Here is a 27,447-nt window from a genome sequence, read left to right on the forward strand (position 1 = left end):
AAAGAGTCAACTGAATCTCGAAGTGATGAACAAATCCCCTCTTGTAATCTTGCCAAGCAAATGAGAAATACCTGTTAAAGGGCACTACTCAATATCTATAGGGCAATGACTTTGCAATCTTATTGAGAGGCCTTCTACAGTTCACCTAATCGACCTAAACTTGAAATCACATACATACCCCGTTACCACTCCCATCTCAAAGATGCAATCCAAGGGTATAGAATGGCAAGACTAAGGATCTTACGTGCCTTTAGGAATATTTATTAACTCATGGGTTGGAAAACTCTTGTGTGATCCTCGCTAGGTTTTTCAAACAAGGCCGTTTACAAAGGCTTGTCTTGGTCTATCTAGACTTTCACTCAAACACAAAATGAGAGGCCCCATCAATGTGGGAGATTATAGGACTATTATGGAAGGTCAAGTAATTGTAAAGGTTTAACGATTAGCTGAAGGATAGGGAGTTTATTGAGTGGGAGGCTATTAGGTTAGGCAGGCTTCAAAGAAACGAGGGTACTGCAGACCACATCTTCACATTATGGGCCATCATATCTGGTAGTCCTCCAATCCTTATTTTCTATGAGCTGAGCTGCCTTTCAGCTTGCTCCTTTACTTCCTTCTGAACCTGTGTACCTAAAGAGCTCTTTATCTCTCGTTGAATCTTCTCTTGAATCTCTCCCTTGAGTTTCTTGTGCAACTCTTCCATCTGAGCAGAGACTAGCTCTTCATCTGAAAGTACATTAGGGATAGGATTGTTGAGTTTGAGCTCAGCAGTTTTCTCAGCAGAGGGGCTTCAGAGACACCTAGACGCACTATAGTCCTTTTGTGGGTCCCATGATTTGAAGGTCAACCTGGGTAAAACCAAGGTCATGATCTTCAATACATCTCGAGCCATCATGCGTCAAGAGCAGTTCACATTTGCGGGGTCATCTGTTGAGATAGTTTCATCATACACTTATCTTGGGGTTATCTTCTCTGCACCGAGCTTCACTATGAGACCCACGATGCAGGCATGCTTGAGTAGAGGGTATGCCTCACTGGCCAGGCTAGAGAGGCAGTGCTTCCGCACCAAGGGGTTGCTTTTGGACTCCTTAGCTCGCCCAGCGGGGATGTACGGCAGCCCTTGTTGGGGGCCAGACTTGTCGGATACAGAGTGGGCCCGTGTGGAGTGGCTACAGGTTCTCATGTTATCATGAATGATTCGTGGTAAGTCATCCGTTCCTCACCAGATCATTCAGGCTGAGTTTGGGTCACCCCCTTTACAGCTAGATGCTGCATTTCAGGTCATCACATATCTGTACTGAGTTAGGGAATATGGGGATTATACCTCGGGGCGTAGCAGGCTACCATGGATAGCTCTATCCTCTTCTATGGCACTTGCAGCAGGAGGAGGTCAGAGGTGCTGGTATGCACGTACAGAGAGATGTGCTGGTATGCACACGGTTCCAACCACATGTCTCTACCAAGAGTTGAGGCTGTGCATCATCAGCTTGACACTCCAAATACAATGAGGTCCAAGGTTGCTACCTCTATCCACTCAATTAGGGGCTTGTGGACATGAGTTAGATCACTGAGTGCTAGGACTAGAGGTGTGCAGCTCTCTTTGTTCCATGATGTGGCTAGATATAAGGATATGGGCTGGAATTTTTCCCTCCACCAACCCGCTCCAGCAGCAGGGCATCCTGGAGAAACCCCCAAGCTTCTGCTCGATGAGGCTCTGTTGACTTGTTTCCCACTCCTCTACTATGTGGCAGCTCAGGTTGTGTTAGCAACTTCATTTTCTTGTCCATTTTATGTTGTGGGTTCTGCCACTATGTCTGCCTCATCGGCTCTACTTGTTCCTGCTTGCCGTGGTCATGTCTTTTCCACCTCATCCGCTTCACCTACTCTGCATCCTTTGGCACACTTCTAAACCCCATGCATTCCCTATATCTCGTATATACAATAAAGGCATGAAATGGGGAGAGTGAGAGGCATGGGCAGCAAAGAGGAATCAAATGCCATTAAAAAAAGACATATAAAGTAAAACTTCCCGAGCTGTCACCTAGGAGCTGTCCGAGTGCCACCTGAGAATGGCTTGGGAGCTGCTTGGGGGTCCGCTCAAAGCTGCCTTGAAGTCCCTTGTGGTCCAATGTTGAGGTGGCCCACGAGGCTAAAGTCCCATGAAATGAGCTTGAGCTACCCCTCAGATGAGGCGCATGAATGGTCGCTCCTTCGGCTGGCTGCCCAGCTGAGCGAGCTGCCTGGAGCCAACAATCTAGAGTAAAAGGTGGGCAGCCCAGGTTGGCTGGCTGTCCATAATGTTTTTTAAAAACTTCAAACTTGAATACCTTTTTATTTGTAGCTTGAATCCAAGTGGTTGGAAAACCGAAAGTATTCGGTTTTCCAAGATCCTTAAAACAATACCATACACCTTTATCTGTGTTTATACAAGCCTGTATTCTAGACAAGGCGTAATGCTTTTTCTTATTTGGCAAAAATGAAACAATGAAGCCCGCCCTTTGATTTTGTTGTATGTCATCTGCCAAACACATTGTATGGCCTCAGGACATTGTGAACACTCCTTTTATAATCAATAAAGCATTCCTTTGGTGCTCATGATTGGTTCGCATTCCTGATAGCAGTGGTGATAATGCCAATACTCTATACAGATATGGAGGAGGTGCAAGCTTTGTGCAAGAGTTTCAGGGTGGTTTCTGGCAGCAATGATGGTGTACTATGCAACAAAACAATGTATCATAGCGATCTTCTTCTTATTGAGATTATTTGTTTTAATCATCTCAGTACTAGACTTCATTGGTAATTTTTCCTCCTGTGATTTTGCGCCTTCAATGATCCCATGTATTTTACAAGGCCCCTCATAGCGCCAACAAGCAAGTTGCTGCAGATGTGTAACCTGGTATTGTGGCCCATTTTTATCAGAAACAGCTCTCTATGCATTGTCGTGGTGGTGCAGGAATCATAATGGAAGTTATGGTGGTGTGGACCTGATGGCATTGTAACGTTAGTGATGGCCCCAAAAATTTAGTAGTCAGAGGGTACAAGATTCCAACATTCTTGGGGTGTTGACAAAAGTGGTCAAGCTTCCCTGTCAATGGTCATGAATGTTTTGTTTGAGCATCTTATAGTATGGCAAGGCAGGAAAGAAAATCATGGCTGACGTGCGATTGCAAGAAAGAATTCCATGTAACGCCTTATTTCTAGCTCACATTGGATATAATGTAAAAGTCTACCTATTGTGGCACTCCTTTAGATTGAGGGATCTTTACCGGGAAAATCGTCATGTACTTGTGCATTATATGGCATTGGAGGACTCCATGTTCCACTTGTTGCACACGATTATGACTGCCATGTGGCATATGAGAGTGTGTTCATGCATTATGTGTAAGGGAAGCATTTTGGAGTGGAGATCTTTAGTTGAGCCTTATCCTTCATTGCAGTTGGTCAAATTCAAGTCTGTAGGCGCTAGACTTCTATAAACCCAAAGACTATAGCTAAAATTTAGTCCTTCAGAAAAAATTACTCCGAAGTTAGGTAGAGTTAATAACAAGTTAGACTCCACACAGGTGCCTTATCAAACAAATTTAGAGGGAATGCAATACCAATGACAATATTTTATGGTTCATCCCTTGAGAAAATATGGCTGGCAATCAAGGCAGAGTAAATGACAATTTTGCTCATGATTGTCTTCCATGTTTTTCTTGTTCTTAGTCCAATTTAGGGGCAGGTTATGTGCACCTGCTGGTGTGGAACAGAAGAGTGACTTCACAATCACCTTACTGAAAACTTCAGGAACATCTCCAAGGAGAGTACAACAATGAAAAAACAAGCATTAAATCTACCCATGGTATTTTAACATTTTTATTAACTCAATTGATTCATAGAATAGTTGTCTTCTGTTTATTTACAGCTTATGGACGTCTGGAGAGTCAAGGTATATACTGTTCTTTTGATCCTTTTGGAGGTTCCTTTCTTAGATGCAATTTTCAGCATATGCTGATAGTGAGACTTGGGGAGCTAACAACATCCATAATAAAAAAGGATGTTCAATTACTTTTCTCACATGAAATATATTTTTTCTACAGTTGGTAGCTTCACAGGGATTTATTCTACATTTGGCAGTCTCATATTGTTGTGTCATAAGGAGATCCATACAAGTAATAAAACCATTATCTGGAATTCTAACATAACTCCTACCTTTTAACAAATTTTCCACACAGTAATGAATTCCAATGTTGATTTTTGTCATACATATCTGGTCAATTCCATACTGCGAATTTTGTGATTTTTTTGCTTTGCACTATGGACATTATGTATATTTTGTGGCCAGATGTTCTTTGAAGCTTATGCTGCATCAAAAAAGGGATGCCTTTGAAACATCCATAAATTGGCCACCCATACAATTTCAAAGCCTCCCCATATAGATGATTTATTTTCTATGCAGGTGATTACAAATACCGATTCTGGTAAAGTCCCAGGCAATGCAATACTTTATGAATGTGTTCAGACAATAATGAGCATTGAAGCTACAAGAGGACTCCGGGTGCTTGGCATTAACATGCTTGGTCACTTCCTTTCAAATCGAGATAATAACATAAGGTGGAAAACTATTCTTGTTAGGGGCACATTGGGCATGCTTCTACACAACTTTTGTACGGTGCTTAGATTTTTCATGGTGCCTCATCAAGTAACTCAATGATTTTGGTTATTTCTTGAAATTAGTGTTAGATCTTGTTGGTGTGATATTTTCACCATGTTGGATAGTTCAATATAGTGGATGAGGCCCCAAATCCTGCTAACACCCCTGCCTCTGCTGTCTTCTTCTCTGCCTGCTACCTCCCTTCCCTGCCTGCTGCTTCTCCTGTTTGCTGTCCCCGACCCCTGCTGCTAACTCTCGTGCCTTCTACTAACCTCCCCGCTCCCGTCTATCACTCTACTGCCTAACCGTACCTCCTCTCCTAGCCTCTTCTAACCTCTCCCCAACCCTCCCTCTCCCTCTCCCTCTCAGACCCTCCCTCCCCTCAGCCTCAGCCTCACCTCTCAACCTCCTCTTCCCCTCTCCCTCCCCTAAGCCTCTCCTCTCATCATCTTCCCTCCCTCTCCCTCTCTCAGCCCCCTCACCTTCTTTATAATTTTTTGCTGTAGGAAGTAAATTCGTTCGTGTGGATCAAGCTTACTTTGAAATCTGTGATTTGGCCGCTTATCAGGATCTCTACTTTTCTTTAGATTGGATAGATAGGTGGATGCCTGTAGGTTCTAAAGGCAAGACCAGTTCTATGTTGGTGAGTGGGAATTTGACAAAGAAGGGATGAATGGCGTTGCTGTGATTACTAATTTCTCCAATCATTTTCCCGAATAGATCATTCTTTTGGAGTAGCAGAGAGTGGAGCCTTCAGCTATTACGATTTCTGACTTCTTGTGCCAGGATGTTTCTCCCAGAGAGTCCATCGGGGAGATTATTGAGATCGAGACACTTTCAGAAGAGATCAAGTGCTTAGGACCTAGAGCAATACTTACAGGAGATCACTGCACACTTTTGCCATGAGACTGAGACTAGGACAGGGGTACTTACGGACAGACAGAGGGCCTCACGTGCAAGCATGGTAAGCTCTTCATAGATTGCAGGAGAGGGCGCCAAGGAGACCTTGGGTGGCAGAGAGGATGCAAATTGCCAGAGCAGAGGGTCAGGCCATGCAGGAGGCTAGATCAGAGAACATATTCCATGCTAGGGATGTATTCTAGACTCATAGTGGAGACCAAGTTGCTAGAGACTTCTTTAAGATTACAGGCCCCAAACGTTTGAGGGAGGGCATCAAGACCCCAAACGTTTGAGGGAGGGCATCAAGAGATTGAGGAGGCTTGATGGCACGATTGCAGCTAAACCACACGATGTGAGACACGTAGCCACAGAATTTCATAGATGATTGTTTTGCATTACTTGAATACTTGGCAGCGAGGGAAGAGGTTTGGAGGAGTACCAAAAGAGTGCTCATGGAGGACATGAGTTTATGAGGCCTCTCACTATCGATGAGCTCGAGAGAGTGATTATAGCTTTGCCAAAAGGTAATTCTCCAAGAGAGGATGGTTTATTGCAGATCCCTTTCAGTCTCATTGGGAGCTTATGAGATCAGGCATTCTCACAGCTTTTCAGGACGGCATGGAGACAAGAATATGCCAGACAGACTTTTAGAGGGGCTGATATACCTTGTTCCTAAGGGCAACGGAGACACGCTTGAGATTCCACAATAGAGGCCCATTACCTTGCTTGGATCTGCTTACAATATCCTAGATAAGGGCATCAGCTTGAAACTGTTCCCTTTGTTACGAGACATTATTCAGCCCACCCAAACAGGCTTTCTATGGGACTCAAGTATTTGAGCTAACGTCTTTATTTTTTGGGATGCCACAGTGTTGGCACGGCTCCCCAGGAGAATTTAGTGGTTTTGCTTCTTGATTTTGAGAAGGCATATGATAGAATGGATTGGGAGTCTCTTGAGAGGAATATGGACAGGATGGGATTCTCGAGACAGTAGATAGCAAGGGTGTCATTATTTTTCTCCTCAACACGGTTCCACCAAGAGGGTTTATTGGTTTTTCTTCTTGATTTTGAGAAGGCTTATGATAGGAGTGGATTGGGAGTTTCCTGACAGGAATTTGGATAGGATGGGCTTCCCGAGATAGCGGATAATAGGGGTGTGAGGACTCTACTCCTCGTCACATAGCTGAGTCCTAGTCAGGGAAGCCTGAAGGGGACATTTTTCATATAGCCAGATCATTGAGACAGGGATGTCTCTCGGGCCCCCTTCTTTTTCTACTTATTGCAAAGGCTATGAACAATTTTTCAGAGACAGAGGCACGGTATTCATGGCAATCAGGATGCCCATTGTAGCTTTGGAGGGGCTTCTTGATGCACAATTTTCAGATGATACGACAGTATATCTTGGAGGTGTTCTACCTTGCTTGGAGAGCTCTTATGAACTAGCACAAGTCCTATGGGATTTGGGTCAATGATATATCACCCCTAGACTAGAGACCACATGGAAATTTTACTTGGATGCCTAGAGGGACTATAGTGTGATACATGGTACGTCATGTTGTGCTAGACATCACGTCGGGGCAGCAGTTGGCACCATTTCTTTTGAGCATTTGGAGGAAGCTCTTGCATTGGATCTCGGCCAAGCTATCCATGGCAGGTAGAGTAGTGGTTTCCAATGAGGTTTTGCTTGCTACTATGTGGCACATAACCTCTTGCTAGGCCTTTGCTACATATTGCATTGGCCAAGTGAAGCGACTCATTAGAAACTTCGTTTGGTGAGGAGGGGATGGTTGTTCAGCTTGGGCGAAGGTGGCTTGGGACGCCATTATTCAGCCACCATCTAGAGGAGGGCTAGGCATTGTGGATCCAGAGTGTCAAAGTAGAGCCTTGCTCATGAAGTTCATTCTCAGAGGCATGCTGCCTAGTAGTGAGCCGTGGAAGGAGCCACTCCTTGATAGACTTCATGAGATCCATCTAGAGTTGGGAGGCCCTTGGGAACGAAGTACTAGGTGGTTTTTTTCTAAGATGAGAGCTACGACTTGGCTAGGAGCTCAGAGGTGAGATTGTTGCCATTCTTATGGTTTGGGATACACTGCAAGAGAAACTTTATCATAGGCATCCCATGTCATTTGAAGAGAGGAGGCGACAACCCCTCCTTTTCAATGACCTTATATTAGATCGATGCCTGGACACAACATGGGGCAAAGACCCAACTTCTCTTGGGGGGGTTTTGCTCAAACAGTGGCCAGCACATTGGAAGAGTGGTTTTCTTTCACAGAGTTCCCCCACTTGCTCAGAGACAGAGATTTTAGGGGCTAAGAGGATCCCAGATCATGATAGAGGAGATTAAGAGTGCAGTCTATGAGGAGTGGAGTGCAGTTTAGGAGCGACAGGTTGCACAGGCTCATTCATGGCTTGGGTATTTTAAAAGACATGAGATCTTGCTTTTGGTGGTGAGTACCTCAAGTCAGTCCTCATACACATTTATGGTGTGGGAGGATGGTAGGATGCAAAGATAGGAGACTAAGATGGAGGACTTTGGAGGATGTATGCCTTAGAGAGTCAAGACAGTAGCTGAGGTGACCATGCGTTGACACATGTCAACCACATGTCGACATATGTCAACCACAGGTCAACTAGGAGACTATGCCCAAGGCGATCTCATCGAGAGCTGCACATATGGAGAGTGAGCTTAGCACATGGAGCAGTCAGGAGTATTTAAGTTGCACATGGTGAAGACGTGTACGAATGCGAGAGCCATTTGGATGGGAGTTGCCAGGGTTTCTTCATGCTGTGGGGATCAGTGGCTTGGCTCTCCCTATCAAGGCCTTAGATCTTCTTTGAGTGGCAGGATGCTTCTTGGGCCATATCGATTCGACGTCACCTAGACGAGACTTTCTCTCTAGAGGATGTCCCTATCTCCCGCTATAGACCAATACATGCTGATGGGGATACCGCTTGGGAGATACTGGCTAGGATCATTGCTTGGAAGATTTGGAGGGCCTGATGTACAGGGGCCTTACACGGATCTCAGGTCCATCCCTTGCACACCCTGGCTAGTATTTGAACTGACACCGTTCACACACTGATGGCCAGTTGGACGAACATGCAGGGTTCTTCCCGGGAAGCCTCATCCAAGAGGGTTATATTCCTTAGGAAATGGAGGGGTTCCCCTTTTTCTTAGAGACTACAATGGGGTTGAGTTGGCACTTTCAGCCTCAACCTTGGTTTCTTTCTAGCTCATTGTTCCCTATTTTAGGGGGGGTTTCCTCATGTACATCATGATGTATTTCCACTTTGAGCATGCTCACATGGGTAATTTTCATACTTAATAGAAGTCTTTTTCATGGAAAAAAAAAAGGAGGTGGCTCTAGAAATCCCTCAGGATTAGAACAGTTGGCTTTTGAGTTCATGGATGGATTGCAGTGAATTAGTGATGGATCATTTTTTGAGCTGATCTCTCTTGTCCTTGGTGATTATTAGCTGATGAGCCTATTCAGCACTCCCTCTAGGAGTGCAGACATGCCAAGATCTTTTGGACCGAGATAGAAAAAGTTTTCCTCCTCCCCTTTCTTCCTTAACTTGGGGTTTAGCAGCGTGGCTTTCACTTACTAGGCCTCAGGTATTTTAGGAGTCAGGACTTTTCATGGTTCGGCACGTTGATGTACAGTTTTGTCAACTTAGTGTTGTCTCTCGGTGTAGACTTGGACATGCATGAGGACACTAGCTAGGACATTGTAGTGAGCATCACTGCCTGGCACATTTGGAGAGCTAGATGCATAGAGGCTATTACGCCTACCCAGCTTACACCTTGGCTAGTATCTGAATAGATATTGTACACACTCTAATGGTTATTTGGTTGAAGATGCTGGGATCTTCTAGGTTTGCTTCGGCCAGCAGGATGATTTTTTCAGAGAGTGGAGAGGCTGTCCTTTCTTTTTTGAGACCACCACAAGCATGATGTGGCATTTCCAGCCACAGCCCTGGTTCTTATCAGTTTTTTCATTTTCTTAGACTTCCTTGAGTGGTATTTTACACTTTTCATTTATGCCTTCACTTTCTTCTCTCGATCGTTTCTTTCATACTTCATAGAAGTCTATTTCATGGAAAAAAGTAGTGGATCACTTTTATGAGACTAAATGTGTTGCTTACGCCAATTTCTTCAACAAAATCTGATGTAAAATTTATATATGAATGCTAATGCTTGAATCTTCATTGAACGAACATAGTATGACTGATACTAAACAAAATCCAATGAAATTGGGCAGGTATGTTGCATTGAACATGCTGGTGAAGGTAGTGTCTATGGATTCCCATACCATTCAGAGGCATCGGTCAACAGTCATGGAGTGCTTGAAAGTAAAGACCTTTTCCATTCCAATGTCAAATATAACATGTGTTCCTCTATAGACGAATAGCTAATTTTTCATCCCCCCCATAATGACCTAATGGGCTGTTGATGTCAATTCTGTTAACAGAACTTTTGATAATCTGATTGTGCATACAACCTGGTTGTGCATGCAAATTTGAAGTGACCTGCAGTAATCAAGTCTGTTTATATCTGTCTTTCTATGATCCTAAAACAACATAAGACACGATTATGACAATGTGTTACATACACATTGTGTTTCTTCCAAGTTTTGACTCATCTGTAGCCGTTGTTCAACATTTTATAAAAAGATCAAGCTTCACCTTTACTCATGGAAATCTTGTTCATCATGTTTAAGATGCTGGATCCAATGTTGCATATTGAAGACTCTCTAAGAACCTCTCTCACAAAGAATACTTAAGAAAAACTATCTGGAGAAAACATGAGCTTTTAAGCCGCACCTTATAAGTGAGACCTCAGCTCTGATACCATGACAAGAGTTTAGGATCGTGCTAATCCTAGTCTAACACTCAATGAGAATAAAGATCATGGAGGCTCAAACCATATACTGGAAACCATGAGGAAAGAGACACCAAGTAGGAAATACTCAATCTATTGCAATGTGTGTGATCAATAATACATGATAGGCTTCTTATATAGAGAGAGCCTTTAGAATAGTCAACACTTGTGGGATCCTCTGATCCACATCTCTCCTTGTGGATGTCCTCGATCCACATCCTCACATCATGTAGTCCACATCCTAGGGTGGCTACTTTAATACATTCCTATACCATTCCTTACCCTTTAATCGATGTGCACATGGCACCATATCTCAACATCCTACTCATCTCGAACCTCTTGGTGCCATGTAAGAGGCTTCCTCCTCCCTACACGCGGCCTATATGGCCCTGACTCTGTTTTTTTGCTATACCCTCATCAAACTCTCCATCATCAGGGACTGTTCTCTAGTAGACTGAGAGATAGAGGGGGGAAATCTCTTGGGTGGATTTTTGGAGCATTAAAAGATCTAGAAGGATGATATCCACATGTGGGAAGAGACAAGGAATGTGTGGACAGGTCAAGCTAGACTATCTGATCCCCTCCTAGGATATTTTCCAGCCCAGCTACCTGCCCATCAGGGCCCTGCAGCAGTCAGGCAGCCTCTCAAGGTATCCCGCCCTACATGTGTGCTGTCAGACGTTTGTTCTAGAGCTCTGCTTCTTTGTACAAAGTCCTCCTGCAGGCTACTTCTTGGTTGCATGCCTCTCCCCCCCACCTGATCCTGCCGTGTTTTTTTACACCCTCATCAAACTTTACATCATCAGGGACCCTTCTCCAGTAGATTGAAAGAGAGAGGGAAGAAATCTCTTGGGTGGCTTTTTGGGGCATTGAAAGATCTAGAAGGATGACATCCACACATGTGGGAAGAGACAAGGAATGTGTGGACAGGTCAACCTGCCCATCAGGACCCTGCAGAAGTCAGTCAGCCTCTCAAGGGATCCCACCCTGCATGCGTGCTGTCAGACGTTTGTTCTAGAGCTCTGCTTCTCTGCACAAGTCCTCCTGCAGGTGGTCGCATGCCTATCCCCCCCAACTTATCCTGCCCTGTGCCTTCTATTACCCTTCCTCACTGCCATTTGTTCCTGTTTTTGTGCTCCAGCTCACTGCATGTGTGTGTGGGTGTTTGTGCCTCTGCTCGCAGGCATTTCTAGGCCTTTTTAACATCTGTATTTACTGTGCTGTTATCTGCTTTCTTATCTGCCCTTATTTTCTTGCTTTGATCTGTTATATAACGCCTTTTTTCTGTAGCTTTTTTGGAGTCTCTTTTGTCCATAATCCCGGGGATTTATGCACATCTATTCTCTCCAAATACTGCTGTTAATATCTACAGTTTGTACCTGTTTTACTGCCTTTTAATCTTCTCAAAACTTTTGAGTGTAGAGTCTTTTGCTAGCTGATTTTGCATAGTTGTGAGTGTGAGATTGATTTGAATGTTGCATCATGATAATCCATGGCTGATCTCCTTGCATAAACTACAGCATCATTTCCCCCTTAGGAGCAAGAGCAAGGATATGCGAATGAATTTTAAGATGTTCAATCCCCCATGCATTTTAGGTGAACAGAGATGATCCACTGAGAGCAGCCTAAGAGCTTTGGCCACTGAGAGCAGCCAAAGAGCTTTGTGGTGAAAGCCGGACCGCTAGAAAAACCCCACATCATCAAGGGCTGTATGCAACCAAATTTGATTAAAATATACAGTAGCGAACATGCAAAGGCCAGGTGGTCAGCTTCCAATACTCTAGCTTCACACAAGTGCAAGCATGCACGCAGGCACACTTTTTTTTTGTGAGAAGAAATATTTTATTGCTGTGAAATAATTACATTCATAGTTACTCCAAAAGCGGAGTAACTACGACTCAACTGAAAATTTCAGTATAAGCCATATATACATCATGATCGATCAAATGAGTCTGAAAGCAATCATAAAACGATTGCCACAGAGATCGTTTGAAAAAAACGAAAGATGGAAAAGTAGGATCACCAAAGACTCTATGATTTCTGTCCATCCATAGAGTCCAAAGTGCCCAATAGCGCACCCAGACCAAAAATAAATCAAAACCTTGTCTAGCGGGATGAAAGCCAAATAACCAGAAGAACTTGCCAAAAATAACAATAGGAAATCTCGCTCGAAGCCCCTGACGAATGAGAGCGAGAAAATCACAAGTATGTGGACAGTGCCAGAACATGTGATGCACATATTCAGCAGAATGTAGACATCTGTGGCAAACAGCCGGGGCAATATGTCTATGCGTGAGTAACTGCCCAGATGGAAAAATGCCAAGTAGAACTCGCCAGAGGAAAATCTGTTGCCAAAGAGGGACTTTATAATGCCAAAGGAGATGCAGCCGCTTTCTTCACCACTTTGATGGCCGATCCATATGCCAAACAAAATTGGCTCTGTCAGAAACCCAAGGCGGAGGTAACAATAGTTTATACAGAGAAGGTACTAAGATATGTGAGAGCTTCAAAGAATGGGCTGAAGAAGAGGAAGAATGAAGAGTCCAATCCTCAAGCCTATCTTGAAGTTCCAAACGAGGTACCGGCAAGAAAGGTTGAAGCATTTCTAAAATTTTGTGCCATGAAGGACCATAATGAGCTCCCAAACCATACTTGCTAGCAGCCGCAGAAAAAGATAAAAGAGTGCTATCATCCTGAAGTACATCCGCCACAGAAGAAATACCTTTGAAAGATATAAAATAAGAACGCCTGGGTTCTTATATAGCCAAAGGAGGGTCGAATACTTTGGACCAATAAATATTCTCAGCCCTCAAGGAATTTCCCGACAAAGAATCCCTGCCATTCCATTCCAAGTGGGATAAAATGTGCTTCCAATCAAGAAGCAAACGAGAGACAAAATGGCAGCCTCTGATCTTGCCTTCAATAGAGCCAAATAGAAAATCCCACTATGTAGGCTGCCAATGCCCAAAAGTAGTAGTATCAATATGCAACAAAAGAGAGCGGATCATGAAAGCCCAAGGCTCATCCCCTTGCATAAACTGCACATCCAAACCCCCGCGCGCACATACTTTTTTTTTTTGTGAGAATAAATATTTTATTGCTCTGAAATAATTACATTCATAGTTACTCCAAAAGCGGAGTAACTACTACTCAACCAAAAATCTCAGTATAAGCCATATATACATCATGATCAATCAAATGAGTCTAAAAGCAGTCATAAAACGATTGCCTCAGAGATCGTTAAAAAAAAACGAAAGATGAAAAAGTAGAATGCACTTCCCATGTCAACATTGTTCACCGTGACTGAATAAGACTCCAGTGTGGGATTATTAGTATCCTAGAGAATGGAGAATCGATTAGAGTTGCCACTAGGCCGTGGTGGGCAAACCACTTTGCCTAAAGTTGCTGCAATTTTAGGCAAGAGTGAAGCCATGCATTGCGGGAAGTCTACAACTTCAACCTAGACCGGACATCGATGTCGAATCAGAGTCTGATAATCCCTTGTGGGGAACCATGGCAAAACGTGCACCATTTGCTGCCCAAAAAAGAGTGGCGAATGTTCCAAAAGCATTTGCCTGTGAATCTCATCTACCATAATGACCTCAAAAAAGCCTCTGGCTGCATAGTGTACCTTACGAACAAACGAGCCAACCATTGTGTGGGTCAACGAGTTGCCTATCTCTGCAATAGGTGGCATCCGACCTGGGAAAAATAAAATGACTGCATTTTTGGCATATTCTCTAAATGGATCCATAATTTCATCCACTTCAACCATGAGATCAACCAATAGAACAGAGTCTTTCCACTCTTTCCTTGTGTCTGCAAATCCTTCGTGCATGACATCATAAACCAGTTGTGCTTCAACAGAATCATGCACGGGATCATGCTGACCCTCAGCCTGCTTTTGCTTTTTGCATTGGACCGATCGATACTTTTGAAAAGTTTTTTCATAAGAGTATTCAGCCATGTCTTCTGAAGAAGATGGAACCAAAAAAAGGGGGTACTTGTAAAGTGATAAAAGAGAAAAAACAGTCCCAAAAAAACAGCTCACAAAGAAGCAGGAAATAGTGTATTTGCAAGGAGAAGAAGGGGAAAGAGATATTTAGGGATATAGAGAGAAGAAAATACAAGTTCTAAAGAAGGAAAAGAGAAAAAACCAAGAAAAGATCCAAGATGAACTATAAATCAGAGAATAAAGAGAGGTTGTGGCAATGGAAAGAGTACATAAGACCCAGGAACCAAAAAGGAGAGAAAGGGGGAAGAGAGAACCCTCAGAACCAGCGTGTAGAAGCAAACCCGTAAGCAACCTAGGAGCAGGGAATCAGCCAGTAGCAGCAGCCTGAGTAGGGCGGAAAAGGCCGTACAGGTCCGTACACTTGTACGGAATTGTACGGAGCTATGGCGGGCTTGTACGGCAGGTATTTAAGACCCAAACACCTGGTTTTTGGACACTGATTTGGAGCAGCAGGTAGCTGAGGCAGACTCATATACATACACACACACCTTTTTTTTTTTTTTGGTGAGAAGAAATATTTTATTCCAGCGAAATAATTACATTCATAGTTACTTCCAAAGTGGAGTAACTACTACTCAACTGAAAATCTGAGTATAAGCTAGATATACATCATGATCAATCAAACGAGTCTAAAAGCAATCATAGAATGATTGCCGCAGAGATCGTTTGAAAAAAACAAAAGATGGAAAAGTAGGATCACCAAAGACTCTATGATTTCTGTCTATCCATAGAGTCCACAGTAGCGCACCCAAACAAAAAATAAATCAAACCCCTGTCTAGCTGGATGAAAACCAAATAACCAGAAGAACCTGCCAAAAGTAACAGTAGGAAATCTGGCTTAAAGCCGCTGTTGGATGAGAGCGAGGAAATCACAAGTGTGGGGACAGTGCCAGAAGATGTGAAGCACAGATTCGGCAGAATGTAGACATTTGTGGCAAACAGCCGGAGCAATATGTCTATGCACGAGTAACTGCCCAGATGGAAAAATGCCAAGTAGGACTCTCCAAAAGAAAAGCTGTTGCTGAAGAGGGACTTTATATTGCCAAAGGAGACGCAGCCGCTTTCTCCACCACTTTAGTGGGCGATCCATATGCCAAACAGAATTTGCTCTGTCAGAAATCCATGGTGGAAGTAATAACATTTTATACAGAGAAGGCACTGTGATATGTGAGAGCTTCAAAGGACGGGCTGAAGAGGAAGAAGAATGTAGAGTCCAATCCTTAAGCCTATTTTGAAGTTCCAACTGAGGTACTGGCAAGAATGGTTGAAGCATTTCTGAAATTTGATGCCATAAAGGACGATAATGAGCTCCCAAACCATATTTGCTAGTAGCCATAGAAAAAGATAAAAGAGTGCCATCATCCTAAAGTACATCTGCCACATAGGAAATGCCTTTGAAAGATAGAAAGTAAGAACGTCTGGGTTCTTGTATAGCCAAAGGAGGGTTAAATACTTTGGACCAATAAATATTCTCAGCCCTCAAGAAATTTCCCGACAAAGAATCCCTGCCATTCCATTCCAGGTGGGATAAAATATGCTCTTAATCAAGAAGCAAATGAGAGACAAAAGGACAACCTCTGATCTTGCCTTGAATAGAGCCAAATAGGAAATCCCACTGTGTAGGATGCCAATGCCCAAAAGCAGAAGTATCAATATGCAACAAAAGAGAGTGGATCATGAAAGCCCAAGGCTGATCCCCTTGCATGAATTGCAACATCATTTTCCCCCTGTGAGCAAGTATATGCATTTGAATATTGAGTATGTTCAGACCCCCGTGCATCTTTGGAGAGCAAAGATGATGCATAGAGAGTAATCTGAGACTTTTCTTGCCATTTTTTGAACGCTAGAAAATCTCCATGATAGCAGACATAAAGGAAACCAGATCTACCTTAGTGAACATGATGAGAGGCAGATAGATTTGTATGTATGCTATCAAAATGGATTGTGTGATTCGCAAACGAACATGTAATGGCCGATTTGCAAGCTTCCAATATTAAAGTTTTGCCCTTAACTTTGTATGCACCCAATCAGTTTGTTGAGAACGAGTAAGCCCCCAATCTAGAGGATAGCCAAGATGTCGAATTAGTTGAGAAGTTGGAACAATTTCCCCAGGCCACAAAAGACTATGCCAGTCTTTAGCATGCAATGGCAATAATTTTGATTTCTGGAAATAAACACGAAGATCAGCAGCCAAACCATATGTAGAAAGAGCTTGCATAATCATGGAGAGATCGCTCCGAGTATTTTTTAGGGTGAAGAAAGAATCATCAGCATATGCTTGGGCGATCATGCTACGTCTGCTAGGAATTTCCAATCCATGCAACATGCCAGTGTCCAAAAGGTAGTCCATCTATTGAAGCATTGGATGAGTGGCTATGGCAAAAAGTAAAGCACTGAGGGGACAGGCTTGCCGAACAGAACAATCAAGAGTCCAGGTTGTAGAAATATCCCTAAAAGTATGTAGGCAGCTTTACTATCTTGATATAGCCAATTGATAACTTGCTGCATTTTGGGCCAAATCCCAAGGCCTGCATAGTTGATGAAATAAAATCCCACTGAACAGTATTAAAAGCTTTGGCAATATCAACTTGCAATAGCAAAACATCCTGCTGCATATATTTGGCATATTCGATTCCAACATAAGCATTAGCAATGTTATCTGTGATATGCCTACGAGGAACAAAACCATATTGCGTAGGATGCAACCCATCATGTAAATAGCCTTTCAAATGATCAACAATCATTTTGGTTAAAAATTTGTAAATGACCGGCATAAGCGTGATAGGTCTCCAATCAGCCAAAGATTCACAAATTTGCTTTTTTGGAAGGAGTTTAACAAGACCTCGCTTCCAAGTGTTTGGCATTTTCTGATTTTGCCAAGCAGAGTTCACCATATGCAGCAATGTATGCTTCAAAAGAGGCCAATATTCTAGAAAAAACTCAACTGTAAGACCATCCCATCTTGGAGATTTCCATCTACCACAGGATTTGATTGCATCAGACAATTCCCTCTCAGTAAAAGGTTCCTCCAATTGCAAAGCTTGAGTAGTGGAGATAATAGGAGAAACATGCTGTAAAAGTAAATTTCTGGCAGACAAAACTTGCTGCGAGGGAGGATCTACAAAACCAAACTGCTGAGAGAAATGATGTACACAAACAGAAGCAAGCTGTGACCGTGATGTAGTTCATGAACCAATAGGCAGAAGCACCCTGCAAATGTTTGTTTTTAATCTCTTCTGATGCAAGCTTTTAAAAAATTGTTTGGAAGAGCAGCCTTTATCCGTAAAAGCTCTTTGTCTTGCTCTAGTCTCCTTTGTCTTGCTCTAGTCTCCCATTTAGCCAGTTTCCTTTGATCATTGATCTGAAGACAATGTTTAGCTTGGCATAGTGTTGTTTGCTCATGCAAGGACAATGGACGAAGATGACTGAGTTCAGTGAGGTCTGGACAAGTCAATTTGGCCTGAGCAACAATTTCCCTCAGAGTCTTCATGTAAGACTTGCCATATCCTCGAATTACAACTTGCATTTTAGAAACAAAAGAATCCCGTGCATTATCAATACCAAAGTGGCTCTGAGAAGATAGAGAGTGAGATGCTTCAGTAACCATGGCCTTGAAAGCAACATGCTGCAAATAGCTATTGTTCACAATCAGATGTCACCTTTGAGGCAGTCTATCATCTGGCATATCATAAAAAGATAGCCTCAACCATAAAGGTGCATGATTTGAATGCACAAAGGCATAGTCAATCCACATTTTGCATGTAAAATCATCATTTTGTTGTGGAGCTACACTATACTAGCGATCCAGACGTGCCTGATAGGAGGAAAGGGCATTATGTTGGAAAGTGTATCCTGGTGACAAAGGCTGCAATTCCTTCCAAAGATCAACCAAATCAAGGTGCATGAGTAATTGAGACCATGCATGCCTTTCAGGGGTTAACATATGAGTATGCCCTGATGTATTGCCACCCTGATGCGGAGGATTATTGAAATCTCCACAGATAAAGGGATGATATCTCCATGGATATTGCTGCATGGCATCCCAAATTACAGATCTATTCCGAGAAGATTGAGGTGCATAAACAGAAGCAAATTCAAACACCTCATCTTGAATGATGCATTGACGAATAATCCATCTGCCTTGATTGTCATTTAAAGCAATAGCTCATGCTTGATCAAAAAGACTACTCCTGAGAAAGAGTGCTCCCCAGCATAGAAGGTATCATAGCCACAATAATGACCTGTCTGTCCTGCATAGACATGTTGATTGTGTTCTTGTAGTGCCACTATATCAGGTTGAAATCTATTGATATACAGCCACACAGATTTCCATTTCCTATTGTCACACATCCCCTGAACATTAAGTGTAAAGCATTTGATATGAGCAGCTCGAGATGACCAATGTAATAGAGGAAGATAGAACTGGACATAAGCTAGAACAATAGACTGGACAACTCGAAGCCGTACATGTAGAGGCCAAGTGGAGATCTTCCAATATTCTAATTTGTCCTGAATTTTGTTTGACACCCACGACATTTGTTGCTTATTGCTGATTTTCCAGCCAATAGGATAGCCCAAATGTCTTACTATATTTTCCGGATGAATAATCTGGCCTGGCCACAGGATAGCATGCCAGTCACAATGCTTGAGAGGCAAGAGTTTTGATTTCTGAAAATTAATTTTAAGACCAGCTGCCAACCCAAATCTGAAAGGGTATCCATCAAGAGGCGAATCTCCAATGGACTGTTCTTTGGCATGAAGAATGAATCAACTGCATAGGCCTGTGCAATGAAGGGTCGTGAACCAGAAATCTGAAGCCCCTCTAGCTGTCCAGTATCAACCATGTGATCCATGTAAAGAAGCAAAGGATGTGAAGCGATGGCATAAAGGAAAGCACTGAGAGGGCATCCCTGTCGAACTGAACGTTCGAGAGTCCAAGACTCAGACAAATGATTCCCTATAAAGCATTGTGCAGTGGAATTTGAGTAAAGCTAATATATGACATTAACTAGCTTTGGCCCAAAACCAAGTTTTAACATGATTTGAGAGACATAATCCCACTGTACTGTATCAAATGCCTTCGCCACATCCACCTGCATGACCAACACATCTTGATCTGAATATTTTGCATATTCCATTGCGATGAGAGTGTCAGAGATATTGTCATGTATGTGCCGTCTTGAAACAAAACCATATTGCCTGGGATGAAGTCCATCATGAAGGATATCCTTTATCCGGTGTACCAACATTTTGGCAATCAGTTTGTATATGACCGGCATCAAAGTGATGGGCCTCCAGTCATCCATAGTCTCACATAGAGGTTTTTAGAGCACAAGCTTAACCAGACCATGCTTCCAAGCTGAGGGAAGATGTTGATGCTGCCAGGCTACATTAATAAACTGCAGAATTGGACCCTTCAATTCAGGCCAAAAGGCTTCAAAAAATTCAACCGTCAGACCATCCCAGCCAGGGGATTTATGTTTACCCAAATGCTTAAGGGCTTCATCCAATTCATCATCTGAAAAGGACATTCCCAGCATTGAGGCTTTTTGCAAGGAGACAATAGGAGAAACAAGCTCAGTAAATCTATTACGAGCCAATGCAACCTGAGGTGTAGAAGAAGATGGCTGAGAAAAAAGAAGCTGAAAATGATCCAAACATTGTCTTTCTAGCTGAGAGAGAGACTGGGTCCAAAGACCGTCTGATTTCCTGCCCCTCATGATAGATTGGCTTTGTCTATGTGCATGTAAGTTCCGAAAAAAAGATTTAGAGGAACAGCCCTTATCTAGCATAGGTTTAACTCTGGCCCTGATCTGCCATTTGGACAGCTTGCGTTTATCATTGGCATCAATTATGGAGGAAGCACAAGACAATAAATGCTGCTTAGAAGCAGATAGAGATCTTTGATGACTAATCTGTACCAAATACTGCCTGTATGATTTTGCCCACTGGATATGCTGTCTGGTTTCTGCCATGTACCATCTTCCATATTCCTTAATGACATTTTGAATACGATGTATGAAAGAGGTCCAAGCAAAGTCCAGATCCTCCTGAGCATGGGATAGCAATGGCCTACAAGCCAGTCTGATCATATGCTGAAATTTTTCATGAGAAAGATATAATTGATTGACCTGTAAATTTCTGACTGAAGAGAGCTGCAAGTCATTCAGAGGCATACCAAAAGAAAGGGTGAGCCAAAGTGGAGTGTGATCAGATAATTGTTGTGAATAATCAGTCCACATCTGACATGTATATTCATCATATTGCTGAGCATGAATGAGATAATATCTATTAAGCCTGGCCCAATATTCTATAAAAGCATTATGATGATCTGTAAATCCCATAACTGAAGGGTGAGTTGCTGTCCATAAATCTGCAAATTGAAGTGATGATGTCATATGTTCCCATTGCTGGATTTCAGAGGGCAGCATATGGGATTTATGAGTGGTATTGTCCTTCCAGTGAGGAGAATTGTTGAAATCACCACAAAGTAGAGCATTAGAGGACCAAGGATATTGCTTTATGGAGTTCCACATTTGAGCTCTGGAAGCTGAATTTTGAGAGGCATACAAAGATCTTATTTCAAAAATCTCTCCATTGATCATACATTGGATAATCATCCATCGTCCACCAAGATCATTATATGCTATCCAGGGTTGCAGATCATGTCTGGCTAAAATGCACAGCCCAGAGAATTGTTCAGATCCTGAATAAAATATATCATATCCAGAAAAAAACCATGCTGGCCAGCAAAAAAATGATGATTATTCCTCTCTCTCTCTCACACACTTTTTTGTGGGAAGAAATCTTTTATTGATGTAGAAAAATTACATTCATAGTTACTTCAAAAAAACGAAGTAACTACTACTCAACTGAAGATCTCAGTATAAGCTGTATATACATCCTGATCAATCAAACGAGTCTGAAGACAATCATAAAAAGATTGTTGCAGAGATCGTTTGAAAAAAAGAAAAGATGAAAAAAGTGGATCACCAAAGACTCTCTCTCTCTCTCTCTCTCACACACACACACACACACACTTTTTTTTTTTGGTAAAATCCAGTGTATTTATATTATCATAAATTTACAAGATGGGAAGTCTCCCACTCACTGACATGAGACTCAAAAAAAGAGCCCAATGGAAAAACTCAAAAACAGGTAGAGAACACTTCAAGGCTAGTGGCATCCAAGTCCCTTGCAGCAAAACTGTCATATAAGGATTGCTTGAGGAACATTCTGAAGAAAATATATGCCTGAGGAAACTGTTGACCCATCCTAGAATGCAGTCTCTGCATCCAAATGGTCCATAGTACCCAAAAGCGAGTCCAATAAAAGAAGAGGAGGAATGGAGACATCTGAGATGAGAGGCATCCAAACATCCAGAAGAGTTTCCCAAATCTGATAGAGGGAAACCGAAGCTGCAGCAAATGAGAAACATGAGTGATCAGTATGCGGGATTGTGGGCAAGACCATAATAGGTGAGGAACTGTCTCGTACTGTTGAGAGCAACGGGGACAGGAAGGGGAAGCAATGCGGCGTGCTGCCAATTTAACCCCAATGGAAAAGGCTCCCACAATACATCTCCAAAAGAAAAGCCTCTGTTTCAATGGCAATTTGGCTTTCCAGATTTTCATGAGTCGTGATTGCCACCAAGATAAAGGCCTATCCAAATTCCAAAGAGTGTTGGCATGCTTGTCAATCCATGGCGGTGGAAGAAGAAATCTGTAGACCTTCGAAGAGGTCAGATTGTGCATTGAGAGCGTATGGGTAGAAGGAGGTAAAGAAGTCAAATTCCAGTCCATTAATCTGTCTTGTGCAAACAGTGGAGGAACTAGAACAAAAGGCTACAACATAGCTGAAAGTGTTCTCCAAATGGACCTATGATGCAAGCCCAAGGAGAATGTCCTGCAAGCTTGTGGAAATGAAAGCATACAACCTTGTTGATCCACAACATCACCAACAAATCTGACGCCCAATTTCATGAGATTGTATGCTTTAATAGGTGCCTGTAGAGCGAGAGGCAATTCAAACACCTTACTCCAATGGATGCTTTCCAATTGAAAAGAATTACCATGATGAGAAGAAGCACCTGTCCATTTTGCATATGAGAGAATTCTCTTCCAATCATGAATAAAAGCAGAAGAAACAGGGCAACCAGGAATTTTCCCTTGAAATGTGGACATGACTGCTTCCCAGTGATCTGTAATCCAATGCCCATATGCATGAGTCGCCATGTTTCCACACATAGCTGCTAACATAATAGCCCATGGCTGTTTTTGCTGAAGAAAATCAGCAATCATAGTGCTCTTTCGTGCCAACATATGAACCTGGAGATTGAGAATATTCAGCCCCCCATGAGTCTTAGGTGAACAAATGGACTGCATAGGTAGTAGTCGCAAGGCCTTTTTATGAGATTTGCTTTTCCAAAATATCTCCATAGCCTGGGACATACAGGAAGCCAAATGCTTGAAAGACCAGGGAAGAAGAGGCAAATAAAATTGCACATATGCCATAATGATGGACTGTACTATCCGAAGTCGAACATGTAGAGGCCAGGTGGACAAATGCCAGTATTCCAGCTTCTTGTTAATCTTTTGAAGCACCCATTTGAGCTGTTGATGCGGGGTAATATTCCAGCCAATGGGGTAACCTAGATGCCTGACAATAGTATGGGAAGAGATAATGTGGCCTGGCCAGAGAAGTGCATGGCCAATCAGCTTCTTTCAAAGCTAGAAGTTTTGATTTCTGGAAATTGATGTGCAGTCCAGCAGCTATGCCAAAGTCGTTCAGCGTGTGCATTAAAAGAGAAAGGTCACTTTGAGAATTCATGGGCATAAAGTATGAATCATCAGCATATGCCTGTGCAAGAAATGACTGTGCCCCTGGGATTTGCAAGCCATGAAGCTGTCCTGTGTCTGCAAGATAGTCCATATGCAACAGTAACGGATGGGTAGAAATGGCATACAGTAAGGAACTGAGAGGGCAACCCTGTCTCACTGAGCGGGTCATAGTCCAGGTTCTTGACAACCCACCACCAAGCAAGCATTGCGCCGTGGCCTGAGAATAGAGCCAGTAGATGATGTGGACAAGCCGAGGGCCAAATCCCAATTTATGCATAGTCTGAGAGATAAAATCCCAATGGACTGTATCAAATGCTTTCGCAATGTCTACTTGCAGAATGAGAACATCTTGTTTGGAGTATTTGGCATACTCAATCGCAAGTAGGGCATTGGAGATATTGTCTGTGATCTGTCTTCTAGTGACAAACCCATACTGCCTAGGATGAAGTCCTGCTTGCAAAAAGAAGCGAACCCTGAGGACAATCATTTTAGCAATGAGTTTGTAAATGACAGGCATGAGAGATATAGGCCGCCAATCAGCCATCGTTTCACATAACCTTTTTTTGGGAATCAATTTTACTAGGCCATGTTTCCAGGATGGAGGAAGAGATTGTTCTGCCCAAGCATGATTGATCATGAGAAGAAGAGTGTTCTTGAGATCACCCCAAAATGCACGGAAGAATTCAACAGTCAATCCATCCCAACCAGGAGAGCTGTTTTTGCATAGATGACTCAAGGCATCATCCAGTTCACTAAGCATAAAAGGCTGCTCCAATGCATAGGCCTGTTCCCGAGACAATATGGGCTGGACATGCATGAGAAATTGAGATCTAGCTGCATTCACTTGCATCAAATGATCAGGCTGAAGAGAGAGGAGATGCTGAAAATGACTAGAGCATTGCAATTCCAATTCTGATTTGGAAGTGGTCCAAGTACCATCATCTTTCTTGATCCTGCAAATATCCTCCTTTCTCCTATCAGCATGGAGACTTTTGAAAAAAGCTTTGGAGGAGCAGCCCTTATCTAAAAGGGGTTTCATGCGAGCTCGGATTTGCCACTTCTTTAATTTGCGAAGATCATTTTGGTGGATGATATGAACCGCATAGGCGCAAGAATCCTGTTCAGAAGGGGTAAGCTGCCTATGAGAACTGATTGCATCCATTTGCTGCTTGTGAGATTGAGCCCATTTCAACTTAAGCCTGAGGTTTCCCATGTAACTCTGTCCATAGTCTTGAATAATAGTCTGTAAGCGGAGAGCAAAACTGATCCATGCAAAATCCATATCTTCCTAAGCATGTAAGAGGAGGGGAGGGACAGCCACTCTCACCATGTTCTGAAATTGTTGATGAAGCAAATAGGCACTATTAACATGGAGCAGGCGACGACCAAAAAAAGGCATATCATCTGTCAGACGTGCTATTGATAATGTCAAGCATACTGGAAAATGATCAGATAGCAAGAGTGAGTGATCAACCCGTAATGTACATGTAAAATCAGCATATTGCTGAGCATGGAGCAAGTACCATCTGTCAAGTCGAGCCCAGTAATGAGTAAAGGCATTGTGATGATATGTTTAACCCATATCTGTGTCTCTTGTTGAGAGCCATAGATCTTCTACATGCAGAGATGAGAGCATATCTTCCCAATGTCGAAGCTCAGTGGGGATCATGTGAGAGCGATGAGTAGTATTGTCTTGAGTGGCAGGCGAGTTGTTAAAGTCTCCACACAAGAAAGCATTGGACAGCCATGGATATTGTTGGAGAGAGGCCCACATTTGAGCTCTAGTCGCAGAAGTTTGTGAGGCATAAACAGATGCAATTTCATAGAGATCAGCCTGCCAGGTGCACCTGATCACCATCCATCGACCCTGAGGGTCATTGTAAGCAACCATGGGCTGTATATCATGTTTTACCAGCATGCAAACCCCCGAAAAGTGCATTGTGCCAGCATAAAAAATATCATAACCAGCATAGTGGCCTTGATGGCCAGCCAAGAAGTGTTGGTTGTGTTCCTGTAAAGAGATCACATCGGGATGCATTCTATGTACATAATGCCAAAAAAGTCTCCACTTATTGACATTGCAAAGACCCTGAACATTGTATGTGATGCAAGTAATTGAAGTAGACATAGAAGATATGTACAGTCAAACCAAAAGGCAGAGTAAAGTATAAGCTGTCAGGCCTCAGCCATGATATCAACATCCACCTGTGCTCCTGGATCATTAGCTCTATGATCCTCATCATTGTCACATACAGGAATGCCTCTTTTTAACACATCAACCCACAGTTGAGAAGCAAGGCTGTCAGCGGGGGTAGAGGTCTAACCAGGGGTAGAAGTTGAAGCATCCCAATGGCGAGACTGTAATGGACGTGGTTTAAGAGCGAATACCTTTTTGGGTTGCTGCCAGACAGCCTGGGGAGAGGCATGAGATTCTGAAATTTTGCCCTTCCCCTTATCCTTTTGCTTAGCTAGAACCTGAACCATATTTTCTTTGGAAGGGACAGATTTGGGAGCCACATCACCCAGTTTGGAAGGCATTGCCTTGGACCCCGGGGCATAAGTTGGGGGGGGAGTATTTTCTGGAGCAATAGCTGTGGGTGGGAGCTGATGCAGTACTGCAGGACACTGTGAGGCTAAGTGGCCAAACTTATGGCATGTGAAGCAAGCACCTGCAAAAACTCCCCATTTCAAATCAAAATATTTTTCACCAAGGGGAACATCCTCCACTTCTACCGCAATGGAAGGAGGGGTTGGGTGATCTGTATCCCAAAGAATACAAAAGCGATTGCGATTACCCGAAGGACGGGGAGGGCATACAACTTGCCCCAAGGTGGCTGCCAAACTTGGTAACTCAGCCCTCATATAGTCCGGAAAATCCACTACCTCAACCCATACGGGGCAGTGATGTCGAATGAGGCTGTGGTAATCCTTATTTGGCGACCATGGCATGACATGCACCATTTGTCTGCCATAGAATAAAGGCGACATCTCCAATATCTGCTGACGATATGAGGCATCCAAAAAGTGCACTTCATAAAAACCCCTTGAAGCAAAGTATACTCTTTCAACAAAGCAGCCTCCCAACAATGCCTGAACCCACTGGGCCACATCATTTGCTGAAGGTAACTTGCCTGGGAAAAAAATGATAACTGCTTGCTAAGAGAACTTTCGAAGAGGAGCAACCAAAGAAGGCAGCTTCAACTTGTATTTGATGGCCGGGGGAGGTTTGGCCCACTCCTTCCGGCTGTGATGAAATTCATCTTTGAGCATGTCAAAAACATAGTGAGCATCTACAGAATCTGCAACAGAGACATCAACTTGCTGTCTTTTGGAGTCCCGGGTCGACTCCTTGCGAGAATAACTTTTGAACTGGTCCTCCATGAAGAGAAACAGGGCGGGATAGATGAAGTGAAGGAATAAAAGCAGAACTGTACGGACAAGGAGCAGGCTGAAAGCACAAGCTGTACGGAATGTACAAGTCGTACAGATGTACGGAAGAAAGGCTGAAGGGGTTGAGTCGTACGAAAGGAAACAAGGAGCGCAGAGGCTGTACGGAGAGCGACGATGGAAGAGATGGATGACGCAAAAGGATAAGGCTGACTGTACGGAAAAGGACGAGGGGTACGGCGATACAGCGAAGATGCAGGTCGACGGACAGGCAGGTGAGACGAAATTGCGCAGGGAAGAGAGGACGTGGCTGTACGACGTCCGTACAGTTTTACGGACAGAGTACGGGGCTGAACGGGAGCCTAACGCAAACCTGTGCGGAGGCTTGGGGAGGCTGAGCAGCGACGCTCTCCACTATAGTATTACACACACACACTTTTTTTTTTTTTTGGTAAGTATTACACACACACACACACACACACACACACACACACACACACAGAGGCACACACACTACACTCTCTCTACACACTTTTTTTGGTAAAATCCATTGTATTTATAAGCTCATGAATTTACAATATGGGAAGTCTCCCACACACTAGCATAGAACTCCGAAAGAGAGCCCGATAGAAGAACTCAAAAACAAGTAGAGAACACTTCAAGGCAAGTAACATCCAAATCCCTTGCAGCAAGACTGTCATGTAAAGACTGCTTAAGGGACATTCTGAAGAAAATATATGCCTGAGGAAACTGTTGACCCATCCTAGAATGCAGTCTCTGTGTC

General features: G+C 43.1%; 1 protein-coding gene across 1 annotated transcript in view; it reads left to right on the plus strand.

Moving 5' to 3' along the window:
- The window catches only part of LOC147898702 (AP-1 complex subunit gamma-2-like), a 248,603-nt gene that overhangs the window by 63,585 nt on the left and 157,571 nt on the right, over positions 1–27,447 (plus strand). Inside the window, exons 6-7 of the mRNA XM_087379135.1 lie at positions 4,442–4,596; positions 9,802–9,892. Coding sequence (XP_087235261.1) covers positions 4,442–4,596; positions 9,802–9,892 — 246 coding nt within the window. The remainder of the gene's footprint in view (positions 1–4,441; positions 4,597–9,801; positions 9,893–27,447) is intronic.

Source organism: Dipteris shenzhenensis, chromosome 9 (genome assembly GCF_047967505.1).
Source record: "Dipteris shenzhenensis isolate YYH24624 ecotype China chromosome 9, Dip_SZ_1.0, whole genome shotgun sequence".
Lineage (NCBI taxonomy): Eukaryota > Viridiplantae > Streptophyta > Polypodiopsida > Gleicheniales > Dipteridaceae > Dipteris > Dipteris shenzhenensis.